A 16,545-nucleotide genomic window follows, 5' to 3' on the forward strand; every position below is an offset into this window, starting at 1 on the left:
ATTGTACCAGAAGACTAGGGGAACGCTCTTTCGCAATGATGACAGCCGAGCTAAGTTTGTAGTTCGTTTTTAAACAAGCAGCACTAGTGACTTCTAGTAGAGGCGTGATCGAAATTCTATCAGAGAATCATTGAGAAGGAAGCTTATCAAATAATGCATTATACTGTATCTTGTGCAGTAACCCTGAAAGCAGTACAGTTCCAATGATTTACGCCGCTTTTATTTAATGCCTGCTGTGTTGTTTGCTGGTAGCCAGCCCGACCCACCTTCGGTCAAGATACAAGACTGAATCTGGCCACCAACGGCATAAGCAATGAACTTTCCATTTGCCACACTCATTTTTGAAATAAAAGTAAAAAGTTTCTCATGATCAACGATAGTAATGCCAAAAACGAAGAGGAATGAATGAATACCGTACTATCGAATTGTGCGTACGCGTTGTTCCTTCAATCGTTCTCTATAAAAGCACAAAAACACGGAGGTATGGCTATTTAACACCCTATCTCATGGATTGCGTTGTCGACTTGATATGAAATGCTGTTCAGATTCCCGACTAAAAGTTGATGGAGGGTATGTCCGGTACTCATCCAAATTTGCAAGGCTGTGATTTGTCTTGGAATTTGTTCCTGCGGCTTCTCGTTCGCTATCAAAATTACCCACAGCTACGCCTTGGGTCCCGAAAATTTTGGTCAATTTCATCAGTGATGGAAGTGTCGCAGATATGAGGTTGTAAGTCAGTAAGTTAATTGCCCAAATGAAGGTTGGAACAATATCAATGGCGGATTGACGCTCATTCATGTACTTGGAGTAGAATAGAATGTGCATGACTGAAAGAACAATGTTCCTATTGATACATCAGTCAGTGCATGCGAAACCTTCCTATATTTGTTGTAACATACGGAACTCTCACAAGAACCATCCAGATAAGAGTTTTAATATATTTCCAAGGATTCGAGGTTGAATAGAAGCCATATATCGGTAATGCCATTGCGATCAGTTCAAGAAACCAGTCCAATGCGGCAATAACTCTGAAGCCAGTTGTCTATCATGATAATTAGCGTTTGCCAGATACCGGCACTTCATGGAAACACTGACCGAGTCGACACAATATTCAGCACCAGCGTTTGGCAAAAGAGTAGCTCGTGAACAGCTAAGCAGTACGACAAAACTGCTAGCAATACACCATGCAGTAATAAGACCTATAGTGCTTCCTAAAACTCTGCCTGAAATGGACTCTGTTTGTGCAAAGATCCTCTTGACAAGCAAAAAGAAAGAAATTTTGGATAAGGCGATCGGGATGTTGAGGAAGACATAGCTCAAAAAGAAATACTGTGAGGAATATTAGATCAGATCAGAATTCCGGCAATATGATTAAAGGAACGGTTATACTTACCAATTGGGTGTTGGATATCTCGTTGTCATCAAGAACGCGGAAGGACCGTCCAAGACCATACACCAAAGATATGGCCCAGAAGATCCATACAACAAGAGCTACAACCTATATCCCTGTCAACCTTGCGCAATGTTAGAGATAGAAGTCTTCTGTACATACATGTGCGAGGAAATTGAAAGCATCATCAGCTTTGTATGGTTTTTCCCTTACGGAAATACGCACTATCACTGATAAAGCTACTATTGACAATGACACGAAGATGAACACCCAGGCCCACCCGCTTTTGTTGTCTACAGTTGAAGGCACAAGACTCTCTACCGATGACGTTCTTGAGTGAAAAATCATAGTCGTCGTGAGTGTATTTCTGAGATAAAGGAAGCCCAGAACGAATGATACATAAGACTTGACCAAATTCAACGAGGAAGATACACATTTATAATGCGCGGCCCATGCTGCCCCCCTGCCATGCCCCTGTAAGAAGCGAGAGAGAGGTTGATGTTTCGTAATGACACATATTCTTCAACAAGCACAATATAACAGTATTATGCATGGATTTTATCACTCTGCTATAACGTTATACGGCTAGCTGTGTCAACACGCAGATTAATTAATCAGTGAGCAGGGGACCACAGTATTCAGGTGCTGGCAATTTACTATTTAACGAGAACCATTTCTCGTTCACAGTATGGAACCAAATCCTTCCCAGCACGCGCGACAACCGGGATTTGATTGGCTTCTTTTCGTTCCAAGTATCCTCTAGGATACATGCCACATTGGCACACACACACACCACACACACACACACACACACACACACACTACAGTGCAATCCAGTATAATCATAAAAGACCCGCAATCTTGAGCATAAGTATTGAGGGATTGTGTCAGCTCCACTGAAAAAAGTGACTCCTCTCGCAGAGCCTTTTTTGCAGGGCTGGAATCATCGAGTCGCCTCACATGCCTTGGTCGCAAAATTGGCAGCTAGCTGTTTTTAGACATTTGAGTGTGCCGAAAAGGTGGGTTGTGCAAGCGCCTTGCCATTGGTTCCGTTGCATTCTTCTGCAGATCGGGAACCAATGCGGGATACGTCCGAAAGCCAATGTCAGCCACCAACAAATGAGCATGAATAAAGGCCTAGACCATGATCCCAGGCCATACACTAGCGTACAAAGGACCAGTAAAAATTACATCCGCAGTATCGTGCATGATGCAGCCTCCCGGGCCGGCTTTCCCTCTCCAAACGGGTCCGAGGAGCCCCGTCCCGTCACGGCGGTGGCGGAATGTGGCCGTCACTTTCGTCCGTATCTACCAGGATCCAAGCATCGGTTCGCAAGAATGTACCTGTGGGTGTCCTTGTTATTACACATCGCATGGGTTGGCACACTAATGCCCTGTTTGGGTGATAGTAGTGTTTTGTGGATTCCTTATAAACTATTCACTATCTCGCTCCAGATTCCCAAGCCCTAGAGTACCGTCGATCTAGCACTTTTCTCTACTACTTGTCTCTCCATCGCAACCATGGCTACGGAATCCGGCATGACACAGGACCAGCGCGACATGAGACTAATGGGCATCAAACAGACACTTAAGGTGAGTCATAGTGTCACCATCTTCGCTTGTCCACAAAATAACTATGGGAATAGCGAAACTTTACATTCGAGGCCCTAGTTGGTTTTGGGGTGCTCCTTGGCAATACTTGGATATACTCGCTTATGTATGTATTGCTCAAGACTATAACTTCACTATTGTCGTAATTAAGAAGTACTGTGGCGCTGATTTGCTTCTTTCCAGTGGAATGGCATTGTCTCTCCTGAATGGGGGCCCAGCTGGCGGTATTTGGATGCTCTGTGTTGTTCTTTGCGGAATGCTAGCCGTCACATTATGCATAGCAGAACAGGCGTCCGTGTATCCATCATCGGGCGGCCCCTACGTCTGGACTAGAATTTATTTATCCCAACCTTGGGATAAGCGTATAAGTTACATTGTTGGTATGTTGCTCCCAATACAAACTCTCGATGGACATTACTAACGAAGGCAATCAGGATGGCTGACTTCCCTCGGATGGCAAGCGGGAATGGCCGGTACTTCCTTCTTAACTGGTGAACAGATCCGAGGCCTGATAGCATTGACATCGCCGTCCTATAAACCAGTCCCAATGCATAGCACGCTTTTATCCATAGCGATTGTCACTTTTTCAGCCACATGGAACACATTGTTTGCGAAAAAGCTTCCACATATCGAGGGTTTTCTACTCTTCCTCTACATAATAGGATTTATTGCCTTTATGTCAGTACTTATTGTAATGGGCCCAGAATCCGACCCCGAAGAAGTCTTCTTTGAATTCAAGAATCCGAGTGGATGGGAAAATAAGATTCTCTCAGTCATAGCCGGCATAATTGGGCCTATATCAACAATGGGCAGTGGAGACGCAGCTACTCATCTAGCGGAGGAAGTAATCAATGCATCCAAGGCTCAACCAAATGCTATGATTATCTCCTACCTCATAAGTGGCTTGACAGCGCTGTCCATGACCATTGTTATGTATTTAAGGCAAGGCAACGATTATACAGCCCTTATTGACACTCCATATGGTCAACCGTGGATTCAGATGGTGGTAGACGCAACAGGCTCAAAAAAAATCGCAGCAGCCATGGTAGGACTTGTCTGTGTGCTGCTTCAGGCTGGTTGTATCAATCAAACTACGACTACTTCACGCCAGACATTCGCTTTCGCGCGTGATGGAGGGCTTCCATTTTCAGATCTGCTGTCTTCTGTAAGGCCTGCGCAATACTCTGAATATCTTTTGCTAATTGTTTTGTCAGGTCCGGAACGAAATCCCATTGTGTTCGGTCATCCTCACCTGGTTCTTCACAATACTCATGGGTTGCATTCCTCTCTTTTCGCCAATTGCTTTCAACGTAATCGTCTCTCTTTCTATGATAAGTCTCTATTCCGCTTACCTTACCATTCTCATTTGTTCTGGCTGGTTCATTTTGTCTGGAGGGCACCCGCCCTCTGGCAAATTCTCTCTTGGGCGTGCAAGAGGGCCTGTGTATGTGATCGCTATTGGTTACCTGCTGTTCGCGATTGTATGCTTGTGCTTTCCTAGCGGACCGAAACCATCGTTGCGTGAGATGAACTGGTCCTCCGCTATGTTTCTATCTACTATTTTGTTTTCTTTACTTTACTACTTTTTCAATGGGAGGCATCATTTCAATCCAGGTGGAAAACATAGGAGAGAAAGCATTGCGCTCATAATGAACCCGGGTCAAAAGAAAGAACTGGAATCACCTAATGTGTAGTCTTGCAATATATCGATCTTCCGTTGTACATACAACATACATAATGACTGTTTACATTTACATATTTGAATTGCCAGCTAGATGCAAAGACCTAAACACTACCTTGAATTCTGAACACAACCACATATCTGCCGTTGTGCTCAAACCGAAAAATATTAAGCTTCGCAACTACTGGTTTTCCATATTGTTCAGGTAAGTGGCCGTGCCGCCTCTGTGACTAGGTTGCGTGGGCCTTCCTTGGTGCGCATGCCGAAGGATGGCACACGTCAAAAGCAAGCATAAAGCCAGAAAGGCATAGTTGCCAGGAAGATTACTGGAAGAGGACATGGCTGGAAGTGAAGGCGTGACGCTTCTCACATGCCTAACGCGACATTTCGCTATACTACGCGCAGATGAGCAGATTGTGTCCCTCTCATGGAGCTTTTCGCTTGCAGTGACAACAGGCTTGCCTTGGTTGATGTCGTTAATTTCAATCCCTGCTGCGAGCTGACATGGCGTGGTTGGTCAACGTTTCAGTTTGCTGTCGCTCTCTCACGTTGCATGGAAACTATCCAAGCATGAACCACGGGGGCGGAAGTCAGCAAGCGGCGGAATGTGGGGTGAAGTCGACGGTTCTCACTTGGTTGGGGCCGTTCCGTAGCCGACGAGGGCCGGATGCACAGGCTCGTAGCGGTGGCGCTAAAATGACTAGGTAGGCGCCTTGGGTTCAAGTGTCGTAAACTGGCCTGAGCGTAGCGCGGTGAGCGAGCCGGTCCCGGGAAGTCGTAAGTTGGTCTGAGCAGAAGTGCGTGCAACGCGGCTCGGCGGCGGATTCAGGCCAGGATGCTCCTTGCCACCGCGTCCCAGAAAGGAAGCGACCCGAGGTGACCAAAAGCATTGACGCATTGCCAATAGTGGCCTGGCGACATGGCTGTGCATCGTATCACAGCCATTCTTCCTGTTGTCGCGCCGCGCTGTGCTGCGATCGCGTGATTTAACCTATTCAGCAACGTCACGCAACACCGTGCAGGCGTTTCGCGTCCAACATCAACTTGAAGAACAGCATATACAGTAGGAGCAAGTTATGGGAAAGGCTTAGGAGCCCACAGAGCTCAAGCCACATGACAAAGAGGCGTAGCGGCAAAGTCAGCCGTGCGTGCAGCTGATAGGCTACGTACGTAGTGGTACGCTAGTAGCAGTAGCGACACGCTTTGGCCAACATGCAACGTCAGAGCCATGCGGGGTCTGAGGCGTCTACGGGCATCGAGCAAGAACGCTCGAGCCGCCGAACAAGATGCCGCTTTCAACAGGGAACGAGACTCCTTACGAGGAAAAGCTCATACCCGGTGAAAAACAAACTTACAATGTAAGAGCCTCTGTCAGCCCCCGTAGTTACGATGATTGGTGACCATGAATAGCGTATGATAAACCTAAAGGTGGCCGAGATTCAAAAAGACCACCTCTTCACATGGAAGGAACTGGATAAGGATACGCAGGAAAGAGTGCAGAATGAAATCATCCGTAAGCTCGAGGAACAAAAGTTGCCCGAAGCCAAGCCGGGTGACGTGAAGGCGAGCATAGCAAAGAGGTTGAGGTCACGGAAATACGACGGCACGTAAAGTCGTGCGCTGCTGAATGCCTAGTGCTAACGTTGTCTCAGAAACAACAAGGAAAGAGCCGTGGAGCGCCGCCACCCTAGTGCCGAGCGAATCTCCACCTTATGACCCAGTTCGGGACGCTGCTGCACAGCATCAGATCTTGCTCCTGAATGCGCAGAAACGTGGACCCAACCTGGAGGGCTAACGGGTGAGGCCCCAGGTTATGCAGACGCTATCTCAAATAAAACCGTCATCTCCACGGACATGCCATGATTTTCTACTCCCGATTCTTATCACACTATACCTCAGTGTACTTAGCTCACTACATGCCCAATGATTACGGCTTAATCTATCAATGGCCATTGGCGACTGCATAAAAGGGTGGAGAGACAGCTTGAATGACATGATTCGGGGGTATTCACGGAAAGATGATGCGCAATACCGGCTGACGCCTGTGGCTGGTTCGCTTCGAGGCATTACGTACCCAATGTATCTGCCACGGCTGATCCCTAGAAGAAGACAGTCTAGCCGAATAAAAGGCTCTGAGTTTCATGTGACTGCAAAGGACGGTCCAAGCTCGCGACATCCACATAAAACGAAAGATAAGAATTCATTTGCCGCGAATAGGAAGCATCTGCAAAGGATTGATGCAAGCGCATACCGCTATCATTACGCACTTTAACCAATGCATTGTCTTCTCTCCATAGTACTCGGTAGGTGCATCTAGGCCCATGAAAGTGATTTGAATAAGCAATCTGTTAAGTTGGAGAAGTACAAGGGCATGTAGCGAGGGGCCTTCATATCAACAATGGTCGAGTATAGCCATACGCAAACAAGTTTACAAATGAAAGGATTGCAAGATGTGCACATCATGTACCTTGTTTCAATATGCACAGATGGCGTGTCATAGCCATTTGCAGGTGAGCAGCATTGTCTGCAACACACTGCATGTAATGACACTGCAGCACATGTGCCTAGTATGCGCGTGCTGTTGTCAGTAGTACACACAAGGCTGGTAATATTCCATGTCTAATAACGTCCACTCCAGCACCGGTTGTCTTCGCGTCATTGGCCATCAACTCGCCTCCAGATCATCCCCACTACCCAAATGCAAGGTTTTTCGTTTGTTACTTCACATACGCCGCTGGCTTGCTGAGATCTTAGATCCACTCTCTTTCAAAACGTCATTGGGTCGAGAGTCTCACAGGAAGCTCAAGTCCCTCCTACCGTCGTAAATAAACATATGAAGACCGCCTGTTCCGCCGGCGTTTCCATCACTTCCATGGTCCGCAACCCAGCCGCACTCTTTCCAGGGCAGCTTTGCGATATTGCATAGATATCTCAAGAAAAATAAATCCAAGGAAACATGGCTTCCACCACCATCATGAGTCCTGACACGTCCACGTCTCCTTTCGATGCAACATTAATATCCATGAGTTACATACAAGCTCCTGTAGTTGGCTTTTATTACCTAGGAGCATGCACATTTGGTCTCTGCGTCTTACAAAAGACACGAGTGGTGTCGCAGAAGAGACGGATAAGCATAGTGGTTTTCATGGTCACAATACTGCTGGCGTACATTACAGAGGTCCTCTACTACCTCAGCCGGTCGATAGCCAATTCCGAATACACAGCTCCACAATTCTTCGCCATACGGTGCTTGGGATCGGTGCTTGTCTGGGGCAATCTGTCTTGCATGTTGTGGGCAAGCAAATCGCTGCGCTGGCATGCGTACTTTGGAGCATTTGTTGTACAGTTTGCATTCGAGGCGACGACTTGCTTCATCACGATTTCTACGGTACCAGAACTATTCTCAGAAAAGTCCCCGCCTCTAATTATTAGCTGCGTGAGGGTTTTGGTCTCACTGCTCCTACTACTCGATGCGTTTGTCGTTTTCGTCACCAAACGGACCAAGGTTAGCACAGATGAGGAGCGCCAATTACTTCTGAACAAGTCAACAGATAGTTCCCACATGGACTACGGCGCCATTCCATCCGCAGGTAATTCTAGCGACGATGATCACGCTCTGCTAGACGAAGACGACAAAGACTTGAAAGCGCAACAAGCGAAACGGCTCGAAGAAGAGGGTGGCTGGTTCGGCTACTTGAAAGGCTTCGCCGTCTTCCTACCATATCTGTTTCCAAAAGACAATTGGAAAGTCATGGCTTATCTCGGCATCCGAGTGGTGCACATGTTGCTGGAGCGTACCCTCAACTTGCTTACACCTCGGCAACTCGGTATCATCACTACCGAACTACAGAAAGCATACGACAGAAAGAGTGGTGTCATCCCATGGAAAGACATTGGCCTCTGGGTGCTGTATTCTTGGATCAACAGTTATGCCGGATTTAGAGTCATCGACCACATGGCAGATATCGTCATCTCCAACTCTGCTTATCGCCGCGTCACCTTGCTAGCTTACAAACACGTACTGGGTCTCTCCATGAACTTTCATACCTCAAAAGACTCGGGTGAGGTTTTGAAGGCTGTTGAGCAGGCGTCTTCACTCAACATACTGATTCAAACGGTGCTGTTTGACGTTGTACCAATCCTGTTGGACCTCTTCGTCGCGATGTACTATGTTACCCATCTGTTTGACGCTTATATGGTCTTTATAGTTTTGTTCATGGGCGAAGCATACATTGCGATTGGATTCTACTTCACTACACTGTCGCAACCCAAGAGACGAGATTACGTGGAGAAGCAACGAAGCGAAAGCTCCACGGTCAACGAGACGATCCACAACTGGCAAACAGTCGCTTATTTCAACCGCTTCGCGTATGAGTATGATCGTTATGCTGAAAATCTTACCAACACCATTTCGGCACAATATCAATATTACTTTAGATTCATGGGTGGAAATGCTGCGCAAAATCTTTTTACTACCCTTGGTCTCTCTGGTGCCTGTGTCTTCGGCATGACTCAGATCGTCAGTGGACGGAAGCCAGTTGGTAACTTGGTCACACTGATCATGTACTGGCATACGATAATTTCGCCACTTTACGTTTTATCTCATAGCTTCCGGCAAATTACCAGCTCTCTGATCGATGCCGAACGTCTGCTCCAGCTCCTGAACACCAACCCCACAGTAGCAGACCGGGGAGGAGCCAAGGACATTCTTGTCGAGAAAGGAGAAGTGGAATTCAAGGATGTCCACTTCCACTACGACGAGCGCAAGCCTATCATCAAGAAAGTAAACCTCAAGGCTTCGGGTGGCCAGACCATCGCTTTTGTGGGTGAAACGGGTGGCGGAAAATCAACTATGCTCAAACTTCTCTTCCGCTTCTACGATGTGACGAGTGGTTCGATAATGATTGATGACCAAGACCTGCGCTCAGTGACACAACATAGTCTACGAGATGCCATGGGCGTCGTACCTCAAGATCCTGTTTTGTTTAATCAAAGCATACGACAAAACATCCGCTACCCTAAACTCGATGCCACCGACGCCGAAGTCGAAGATGCATGCCGCGCTGCTGCCATTCACGATGACATCGTCAGCTTCCCAGATGGTTACAACTCCAAAGTGGGTGAGCGCGGGGTACGGTTGTCGGGCGGTCAACTCCAACGCATAGCCATTGCCCGCGTGCTCCTCAAGAACCCTAAAATCGTATTGCTGGACGAAGCAACATCAGCAATTGACTCTTCTACCGAAGCACTCATTCAGGAAGCTTTACGAAAACTAACGCAAGGTCGAACAACGTTTGTAATCGCCCACAGATTGAGCACGATTGTACACGCAGATCAAATCTTGGTGGTGAATAAGGGCGAGATTGTTGAAAGAGGCACACACCAAGAGCTACTACAGAATGAAGGAGGCGAGTATACAAAACTGTGGAATATGCAGACAGCGGGGCATTTGCCAAAGTAGGGAGGGACGAATGATACTAAAGGAAATGAGAGTGAGAATGGGGGCGTGGCCGTTAGTGGAAATGGAATTGAGGGAAAATACAAGGCAACAAGTTCAGCCATGGAGAATGGTGAGGTGGAAGGAGACAGTATCGCACGGCACAAACAAGGATGATGGAGACTGAATAGTGCACGTGTGAGCTTTGGTCACCAGGAATCTGGTCCCATCTTCACAATTTCAAAGATAATACGCAACCATTAGAAAAAATAGATAAAGCTAGCATAAGAAAGCGAAAAACTGCACCAGGTCAGTCTTCTAATGGCTGAAGAAAATGAGAGCCGGCAGAAGTATTATCACCCCCCTTAGTACGATTAGATAGGGTTAAAATGCGAAGACATAGTTACAGGTTACGCGTGGCTAACATGTACTCGAATTGCAATGATAAGAGATGGTTTTGCTATGGATGCGACAATTTTCTTTACTACCTTAAGCATCACCCACTAACTTTGTAGCAAAGCAAGAACTATCCCTGATTAACTGGCGGCTCTTCAAAGAAGTATATTGCAAAGAACTAAATGTAGAGCGACGAAAAAGAAACAACAAATGGAATAATACTTGGATAACTGCACAAAAAATACTAGAATTTGATGCCAAATCGTAGATGGCGAATAGATTGGGAAAAGAGGTGATGATGCTGTACTACCAGCCAGAACTGTTGTAGTTGCAAGATGCAAAGGCGAAATTGTCGTGGTGACCGGTGAGATTGGTTTCCTTGAAGCTACCAGTTCTGGGTTGGTTTGTTTTGTTTTGAAGGCCCTCGAGATCACCCGTAGTCATAGTCCGGTAAAGGATGGGCGGGTTAGCTGCGTTCTGTTGCCGCTTGGCTACTGCAATGGTAGTAACATTCTTCTGCCGCCTCTCCCGCAAAAGGTTCTGCCGAAGGCTTCCGGTGAGCTCAGAATTTAACATGTTGCGTCTCGTCGTCTTGGGCGACATAGGTCGATGGAAGTGATAGGTGGGCATGATAACGGGTTTGGAACGAGAGGCCTGGGTCGGCTTCATCGTGAGGCCACTGTTCTCTTGGGGCGAGCTGTCGGTAGATGGAGTAATGGGCAGCCGTACGCAGGAGCGGTAGATAGCAGGCGAGGAGCGTGATGCAGCGTTCTGGAGAGCTGATGTGGGGCCATACTGGTGCAGGGCGGAGGTGAGGAGCGATTTGCGCGAGGTGAAGTTGGGCTCGGAGTTGACGCGCTGGAATAAAGGGCCGCTCTCTTCTTCTCCTTCAAATTCTTCCCAAATTTCAGGGTCGGAGTCCCCTTCGATAGCGCTCTCGTCTATCTCGTTCTTGTCGGTTTCAATGGTACCCTCTCTCTCCAAAGTGTTTCTCTGGAAGTGATAGGGGCTGCCATTTTTGAATAGAATCCTATTGGTATTGGATGCACATGCCATGGGGTGTTGCAGGCACTTTTCTTGTTCTGCAATGATGTCGCAGTTCTTGCTGTCATCAGTCTTACAGACGGAGCTCAGTCGCCCGCTGAGGGGGAGGGTGGAGTTTGACTTGGTGACTGATGTAAGATTATGGCTAGGCTCAAAACCGTGAATAACGACTCCGGGCTCATGGGAGTTACCGATCGTGGTAGTCGTAGACAGCATCTCGAGCTGTAGTGGATTTGCCGTGAGTTGCACGTTTATGGTGATAGCAATCCTGCAAGTCTTTCTTCTTCTTTCAAAAAAAGAATGGACAAAGAGAGAGTTAGATCATATGATACAATGATCAAGAGGTGTGAAAAGACAATATGAATCCTTTCTCATGAGCAGACATAAGAGTTTAGTCGTTACTGATTTGACTTTGGAAGCAAGGTTGCATGGCAGACATAGTCTTGAGGAACGCACCGGAGATATAAATCCGATGGCACATATGAATCGAATGTATGCACGCATTCTGTTCCAACGCAAGGTGATAGCCACTCGGGTCAGGATGAAGTGCCTGTTTTTGACACCCCTATCTTCCCAGCCCCTGACCTCATACTCATGCAACCACGGCATAATGAAAGCAAACAAGGATCCGACAGACAGTCAGTTGCACCATCTCCCACCTCTTTCTTCCAGGACTGACTTTCTTTAGGAAAGTCGTTCGCGCCATATGGTATGTTGTCGGCTAGATCCCACATATGGCGTATAATGGAGTGGGGTAGATGCAGTAGCTCGAAACATGCAAAGTAATCGAGGGGGTCATCAGGCGGGACGCGGGATGAGATACGGACACAGATGTCTTTGGTCTGCCGCCCTGGCACGGGCCGTGCAGGTCATCAGTTACGACCTTCGCTTTCGATCGCTCCATGGCGCTTCCTATTTAGTTATGTGGCGTTTTGAGTAGCCCCCGTGCGCTGGCTGTTCATGCAAAACGTATTAGCCGCCACGTCGCTCACTCGCGTTACTTTTTCAGCAGGTGCAAGTCACTGTTCAGCGCAATGTCCGTCGTAAAAATATGGCCTGAAGTAGCAAGATCTAGACAGCTGCTACCCTGCAAAGGGTACTGACATGACGTGGGAATGATAGTATACAGATGTATGGGAAAGTGATTCTACTGTAGCTGCAAGTTTTGGGGGTCATTGTGCATCGTCCCAGCCGTTCGGCGTTGTATGACTCGCGCGCATAAGTGGCTGCGAACCGCCAGAGCGTGTGGAGGAACAAGAGGGTTCCAAGTGGGTTGCCGGCTAACTGAGCAATGGCGCGGTCTATGGCACGTGTGTGGAAGCGATTGAGCGAGCGCAGGAACCTCCCAAGCCGAAGCTAAGGACTACTTGGTACATTCACTACGAAACATCATCGCTTATAAAGGAGGCTTATTTGACTATCCAGAGAAAGCCTGGCTTCGTACCAGTAACGATTCTTTTCTCCTTCGATTGTTTCCAATTGTGGCGACGATCCGAAATCAGAAACCCTATATCGTTTTGCGGGCTGGCTTGAATCCAGTCCTTCACCTTCACCATGAAAATCAGCTTCATGATCAATTCGGACCCAGAGCCACCTAGCGGTATGGGAAGCTCTATTCCAAAAGTTAATGAAGCCGCGCAGACTTCCCCGATGCCCTTACCCTACTTTGGCGCATATGGGCCTCCGCCGCCTCGACACTCGCAGTTTACCAATCACTCGCCATGTTCAACGCTTCACAGACAGGCTTTTCAAGCTCCTCAAACTCCGCTACCCGATCAAAGCGTAGCCAATAAACCACTCAAATGGACACAAAAGGATGATGATTTGATTATCAGGTTGCGGAGCGAGAGGAAAAAATGGAGTGAAATTGTAAAAGAATTACCTGGAAGAAGCAGTATTGGCTGCCGACTACGGTACCAAAACTACCTCGAGAAACCACATGTTTATGGCGAGGAGGTAAGAGACAAGTTGGCAAGATTCTACATTAGGTATGTTACACTAGACCATCGCGTTTCTAGACTGCTTCAAGTTCCGTCATTCATTTACTTTGATCCTATGTCTTTGGCTTTCAACGTACCCTAGCACCGCATGCTAGTTTTGTATGGGAAGCATCTCTAAACATGTACTCGAGAACGATACTAACTGTTGTGCTAGTCATAGTCTTGAAATGTGGAAAGAGATTGCTGCAATAATGGGCATACCCGCGAAGGCTGCCGAGGCGTTGCACTGGGAGCTTGGAGAGAAGGGTATAGAAGAGCATGCGAAAAGGCCAGTCCCGTTCGCCTCCACACAGTCGGTCATGCCGTCGCAACAGCAGGTGCATCCAAGACCGTCTCAACGTCAAGTACCCACGAAAGCGTAGAGAGCACCAAAAGAAAAGCGGACGAAATTTAATAGTACCTTATCCTCATCAGAATAGCATCGGCAGACTGTACTACCGGGATGTGAGATGATACGCGCGATTGAGCTGGGTACTATCTTGCGGGGTACGAGTTAGCAGCGGTTCTGTTGGTGACAATGTGCTTCGCGCCTGCATGTACATTATAAAAGCGGAGACCTTCGCCATAGCCTGCTTCCACAAGCTTATAACATGTCCATTTGCCCTCTGAGCGGCTGCAATATCTGCTACCTTTGTTCTGACTGCCTCAACTGCCGCACCACCGAGACTGCTTGTTTTCCTTATCTCACTAGTCAGACACTCTGGCGATGGGCGACGCGCTAACAGGTAGCGCCACGCTAAACTCCTAAGCCAATCAAAGGGGGAGAAAGGCTTCTACCGCCAGAGGGTCTGAGGAAGTTTGGTTCCTCGTTTGGTGGTTCTCAGACGAAGTTTGTTAGCAACCAACTATAGCACCTTTAACCCAGTACTTGTCACCCACAACAACGTGTTCTATTACTAACAATTATTAGATTTAAATCTATAAGCTCTTGCGCATCTTTTCCACCTAGTATCGACATACCTAGCTATCACGAACGCGTCCTCGCAGCCCGCAGCGTCCTCGCCCGTAGCGTCCTCGCAGCCCCCAGCGTCAACCCATCAAGTCTGCTATCTAACTCTTCTACTAAACTAGATATATTAAGTACTATAAGAGGCTAGTGATTGGATTAGGAGTTTATAAGAGTTTTCTAGCACGTAGTGTTAGGGTAAAAGAGATTGAAGGCACTTGTGGCGTAGTTATCGCAAAAAGTAGCAGTGCCCCTACTTTTCGCGAGGACACTTTGCATGCAACGCAGCGAGATGGGTAGATAAGATATATACGACGTAAATAAGAAAGATATGCTCTTCTATGTGAATCTGCACTAAGTCTATAACTAATAGTGGTGTTGAGATCTTAATAGAAACGCAAGGCAACTTTGGGTTTTGGCGTTCGAGTACCACCAAACGAGGAACCATTTTTCCTCAGACGCTCTGCTGTTGGACGCGTACCCTTTTATGTAATCAATCTCTAATTGGTGGAGGAGTTTAAGCGAAACGCTAGTCCAACAGGGGTGCGTCTGATTAATGAGATAATGTTTTCCCACGTACCTGCCTTGGTGAGTCATACGCTGTACCAAGTACACAGCCTATCCGGCGCACTCGGCTGACGGCGGTGTGTCAGGGGCGGGTCCCACTGTTCACGAAGACCACCCGCTCTGGACGGTCTGCAGCAACCCTTCAATGTTGGTGTTACCTTGGCCGGCCACCCTTGGAACAGCCTTGACGCTATTTGCGGTTTGCTGCGGGAGAGTCATCGTAGACGTGCGACGCATCAGCACTGCCAGTACGTAGTGAACGTGCTCCGCCCTGATTGGACTGCCAAAGCCAGCCTAGCGCGGGGCACACACTTCTCCACGGGTGGCTTGCGTTCGCAATATGGAGATGCGGATGACCAGCACTGCGAGTGCTCAGCACGGTACAGCAAGGCCAGGAAAATGCGTGCAGTTGCAATAGTAGGCTAGTGTAGTAGCCTTGCCTTGTTTTATAGTGCCTGACATTCGTGAATTGCGGTCGGTAGTCGCGGGTCAGCAGACCCCACCATCGTCGGAAAACTTTGGTGTGGCACCTTGGTCAAGTGCCCCGCCATCATCAACTCTCGTTCTCCCAAGTGCACCGACTTTTATCATCTCAGGTCTCCATCACTGCGACATAAGCTTAAGTGCCAACTACGATTGCGCATTGAGTAAGATCCTCTTAATCTGCTGCGAGCTGGTCTGAACGGTGCTAATTTGGCTTAGGTCCGTGCAAAACGCGCCACCGAAGAGTCCTCCGACAGGGTTTTTGCAGGCACAGCTCGTACGCCTTGCTACAATCTATACCACTGCTGGGCTGTCCTTTTGTTTCGATATTCCCTTTCACCTTTTACGCTTCCTCTTTTACGAGTTTTTTTTGCACTTGTTTCGCCCCCTACAACATTCCAAATCATCCCGAAAACGCCAAATACACCCAACAGCTTGTGAGTGTATATATGTATTGTGGGGGTCCATTGGCTACAATACTTCGAAACTGAAAGGTAAACCTCTGGAAATAGATATTGGGCCGAGGTGGGCTTCTATTTGTTTATGGATCTTGTATTGACAATGTCTTAGCTGCCTGGAAATCTACGTACTCGCCTTGAGCAACTCCGTCACCCAATCGATCCGGGTGTTTACAACAGCATCAATGCATCCGCAACAACTAGCGTAAAAACAATACACATTCAATCCAACTCAAGGAGCCATTGCAATAGTTTAAGAGGCATGGAGGAAATTTCATTGACCAAGGATGACGTGTGGCAAGCTGATGGCAATTACACGATCAAAGTGGTGAAGGGTATTGTGTATCTGAAGCCTATGACAGGCCCCGAACCCATGCAAGGTTACAGAAAGAACCAGTCGTTTTATGTGCGCCTAGGCGATCGGTTAAGGTCCCTAGAAGACTATACTATTAGCAAACCGAAGACCTAACACACAGCTTTGAACCTGTCATTTCTGAGTACATAAGTCTGCTTACCGCTGCCATGGCTCGAC

The 16,545-nt window shown here is 47.6% G+C and overlaps 6 protein-coding genes across 6 annotated transcripts; 4 read left to right on the forward strand and 2 right to left on the reverse strand.

Moving 5' to 3' along the window:
* Window positions 1-504: 504 nt before the first annotated feature.
* Window positions 505-1,738, reverse strand: PSV08DRAFT_380104 (uncharacterized protein; the record flags this gene model as incomplete). The annotated part of the gene is made up of 5 exons (XM_066093386.1): window positions 505-844; window positions 900-1,042; window positions 1,096-1,329; window positions 1,394-1,498; window positions 1,553-1,738. The coding sequence occupies 5 exons, from the start codon at window positions 1,736-1,738 to the stop codon at window positions 505-507; spliced, it is 1,008 nt and encodes a 335-aa protein (XP_065948469.1).
* Window positions 1,739-2,858: 1,120 nt separating this feature from the next.
* Window positions 2,859-4,736, forward strand: PSV08DRAFT_365151 (amino acid/polyamine transporter I). Its single transcript, XM_066093084.1, has 5 exons — window positions 2,859-2,983; window positions 3,037-3,107; window positions 3,185-3,381; window positions 3,436-4,166; window positions 4,216-4,736. Exons 1-5 carry the CDS (start codon window positions 2,912-2,914, stop codon window positions 4,693-4,695), a joined length of 1,551 nt encoding a protein of 516 aa, XP_065948470.1. The 5' UTR covers window positions 2,859-2,911; the 3' UTR covers window positions 4,696-4,736.
* Window positions 4,737-7,656: 2,920 nt separating this feature from the next.
* PSV08DRAFT_229289 (uncharacterized protein) lies at window positions 7,657-10,143 on the forward strand (the record flags this gene model as incomplete). Its single annotated transcript, XM_066092243.1, has 1 exon — window positions 7,657-10,143. The coding sequence occupies one exon, from the start codon at window positions 7,657-7,659 to the stop codon at window positions 10,141-10,143; it is 2,487 nt and encodes an 828-aa protein (XP_065948471.1).
* Window positions 10,144-10,821: 678 nt separating this feature from the next.
* On the reverse strand, window positions 10,822-11,775 carry PSV08DRAFT_365154 (uncharacterized protein; the record flags this gene model as incomplete). Its single annotated transcript, XM_066093085.1, has 1 exon — window positions 10,822-11,775. The coding sequence occupies one exon, from the start codon at window positions 11,773-11,775 to the stop codon at window positions 10,822-10,824; it is 954 nt and encodes a 317-aa protein (XP_065948472.1).
* A 1,259-nt stretch (window positions 11,776-13,034) lies between these two features.
* Window positions 13,035-13,921, forward strand: PSV08DRAFT_404580 (uncharacterized protein; the record flags this gene model as incomplete). The annotated part of the gene is made up of 2 exons (XM_066093697.1): window positions 13,035-13,547; window positions 13,714-13,921. The coding sequence occupies exons 1-2, from the start codon at window positions 13,114-13,116 to the stop codon at window positions 13,919-13,921; spliced, it is 642 nt and encodes a 213-aa protein (XP_065948473.1). The 5' UTR covers window positions 13,035-13,113.
* Window positions 13,922-15,069: 1,148 nt separating this feature from the next.
* On the forward strand, window positions 15,070-16,482 carry PSV08DRAFT_373750 (uncharacterized protein; the record flags this gene model as incomplete). Its single annotated transcript, XM_066093255.1, has 5 exons — window positions 15,070-15,107; window positions 15,159-15,298; window positions 15,329-15,452; window positions 15,555-15,719; window positions 16,266-16,482. 5 exons carry the CDS (start codon window positions 15,070-15,072, stop codon window positions 16,480-16,482), a joined length of 684 nt encoding a protein of 227 aa, XP_065948474.1.
* Window positions 16,483-16,545: the final 63 nt, after the last annotated feature.

The sequence above is a fragment of the Bipolaris maydis genome (genome assembly GCF_028858645.1).
Source record: "Bipolaris maydis strain C4 unplaced genomic scaffold PSV08scaffold_13, whole genome shotgun sequence".
In the NCBI taxonomy this organism is placed as follows: Eukaryota; Fungi; Ascomycota; class Dothideomycetes; order Pleosporales; family Pleosporaceae; genus Bipolaris; species Bipolaris maydis.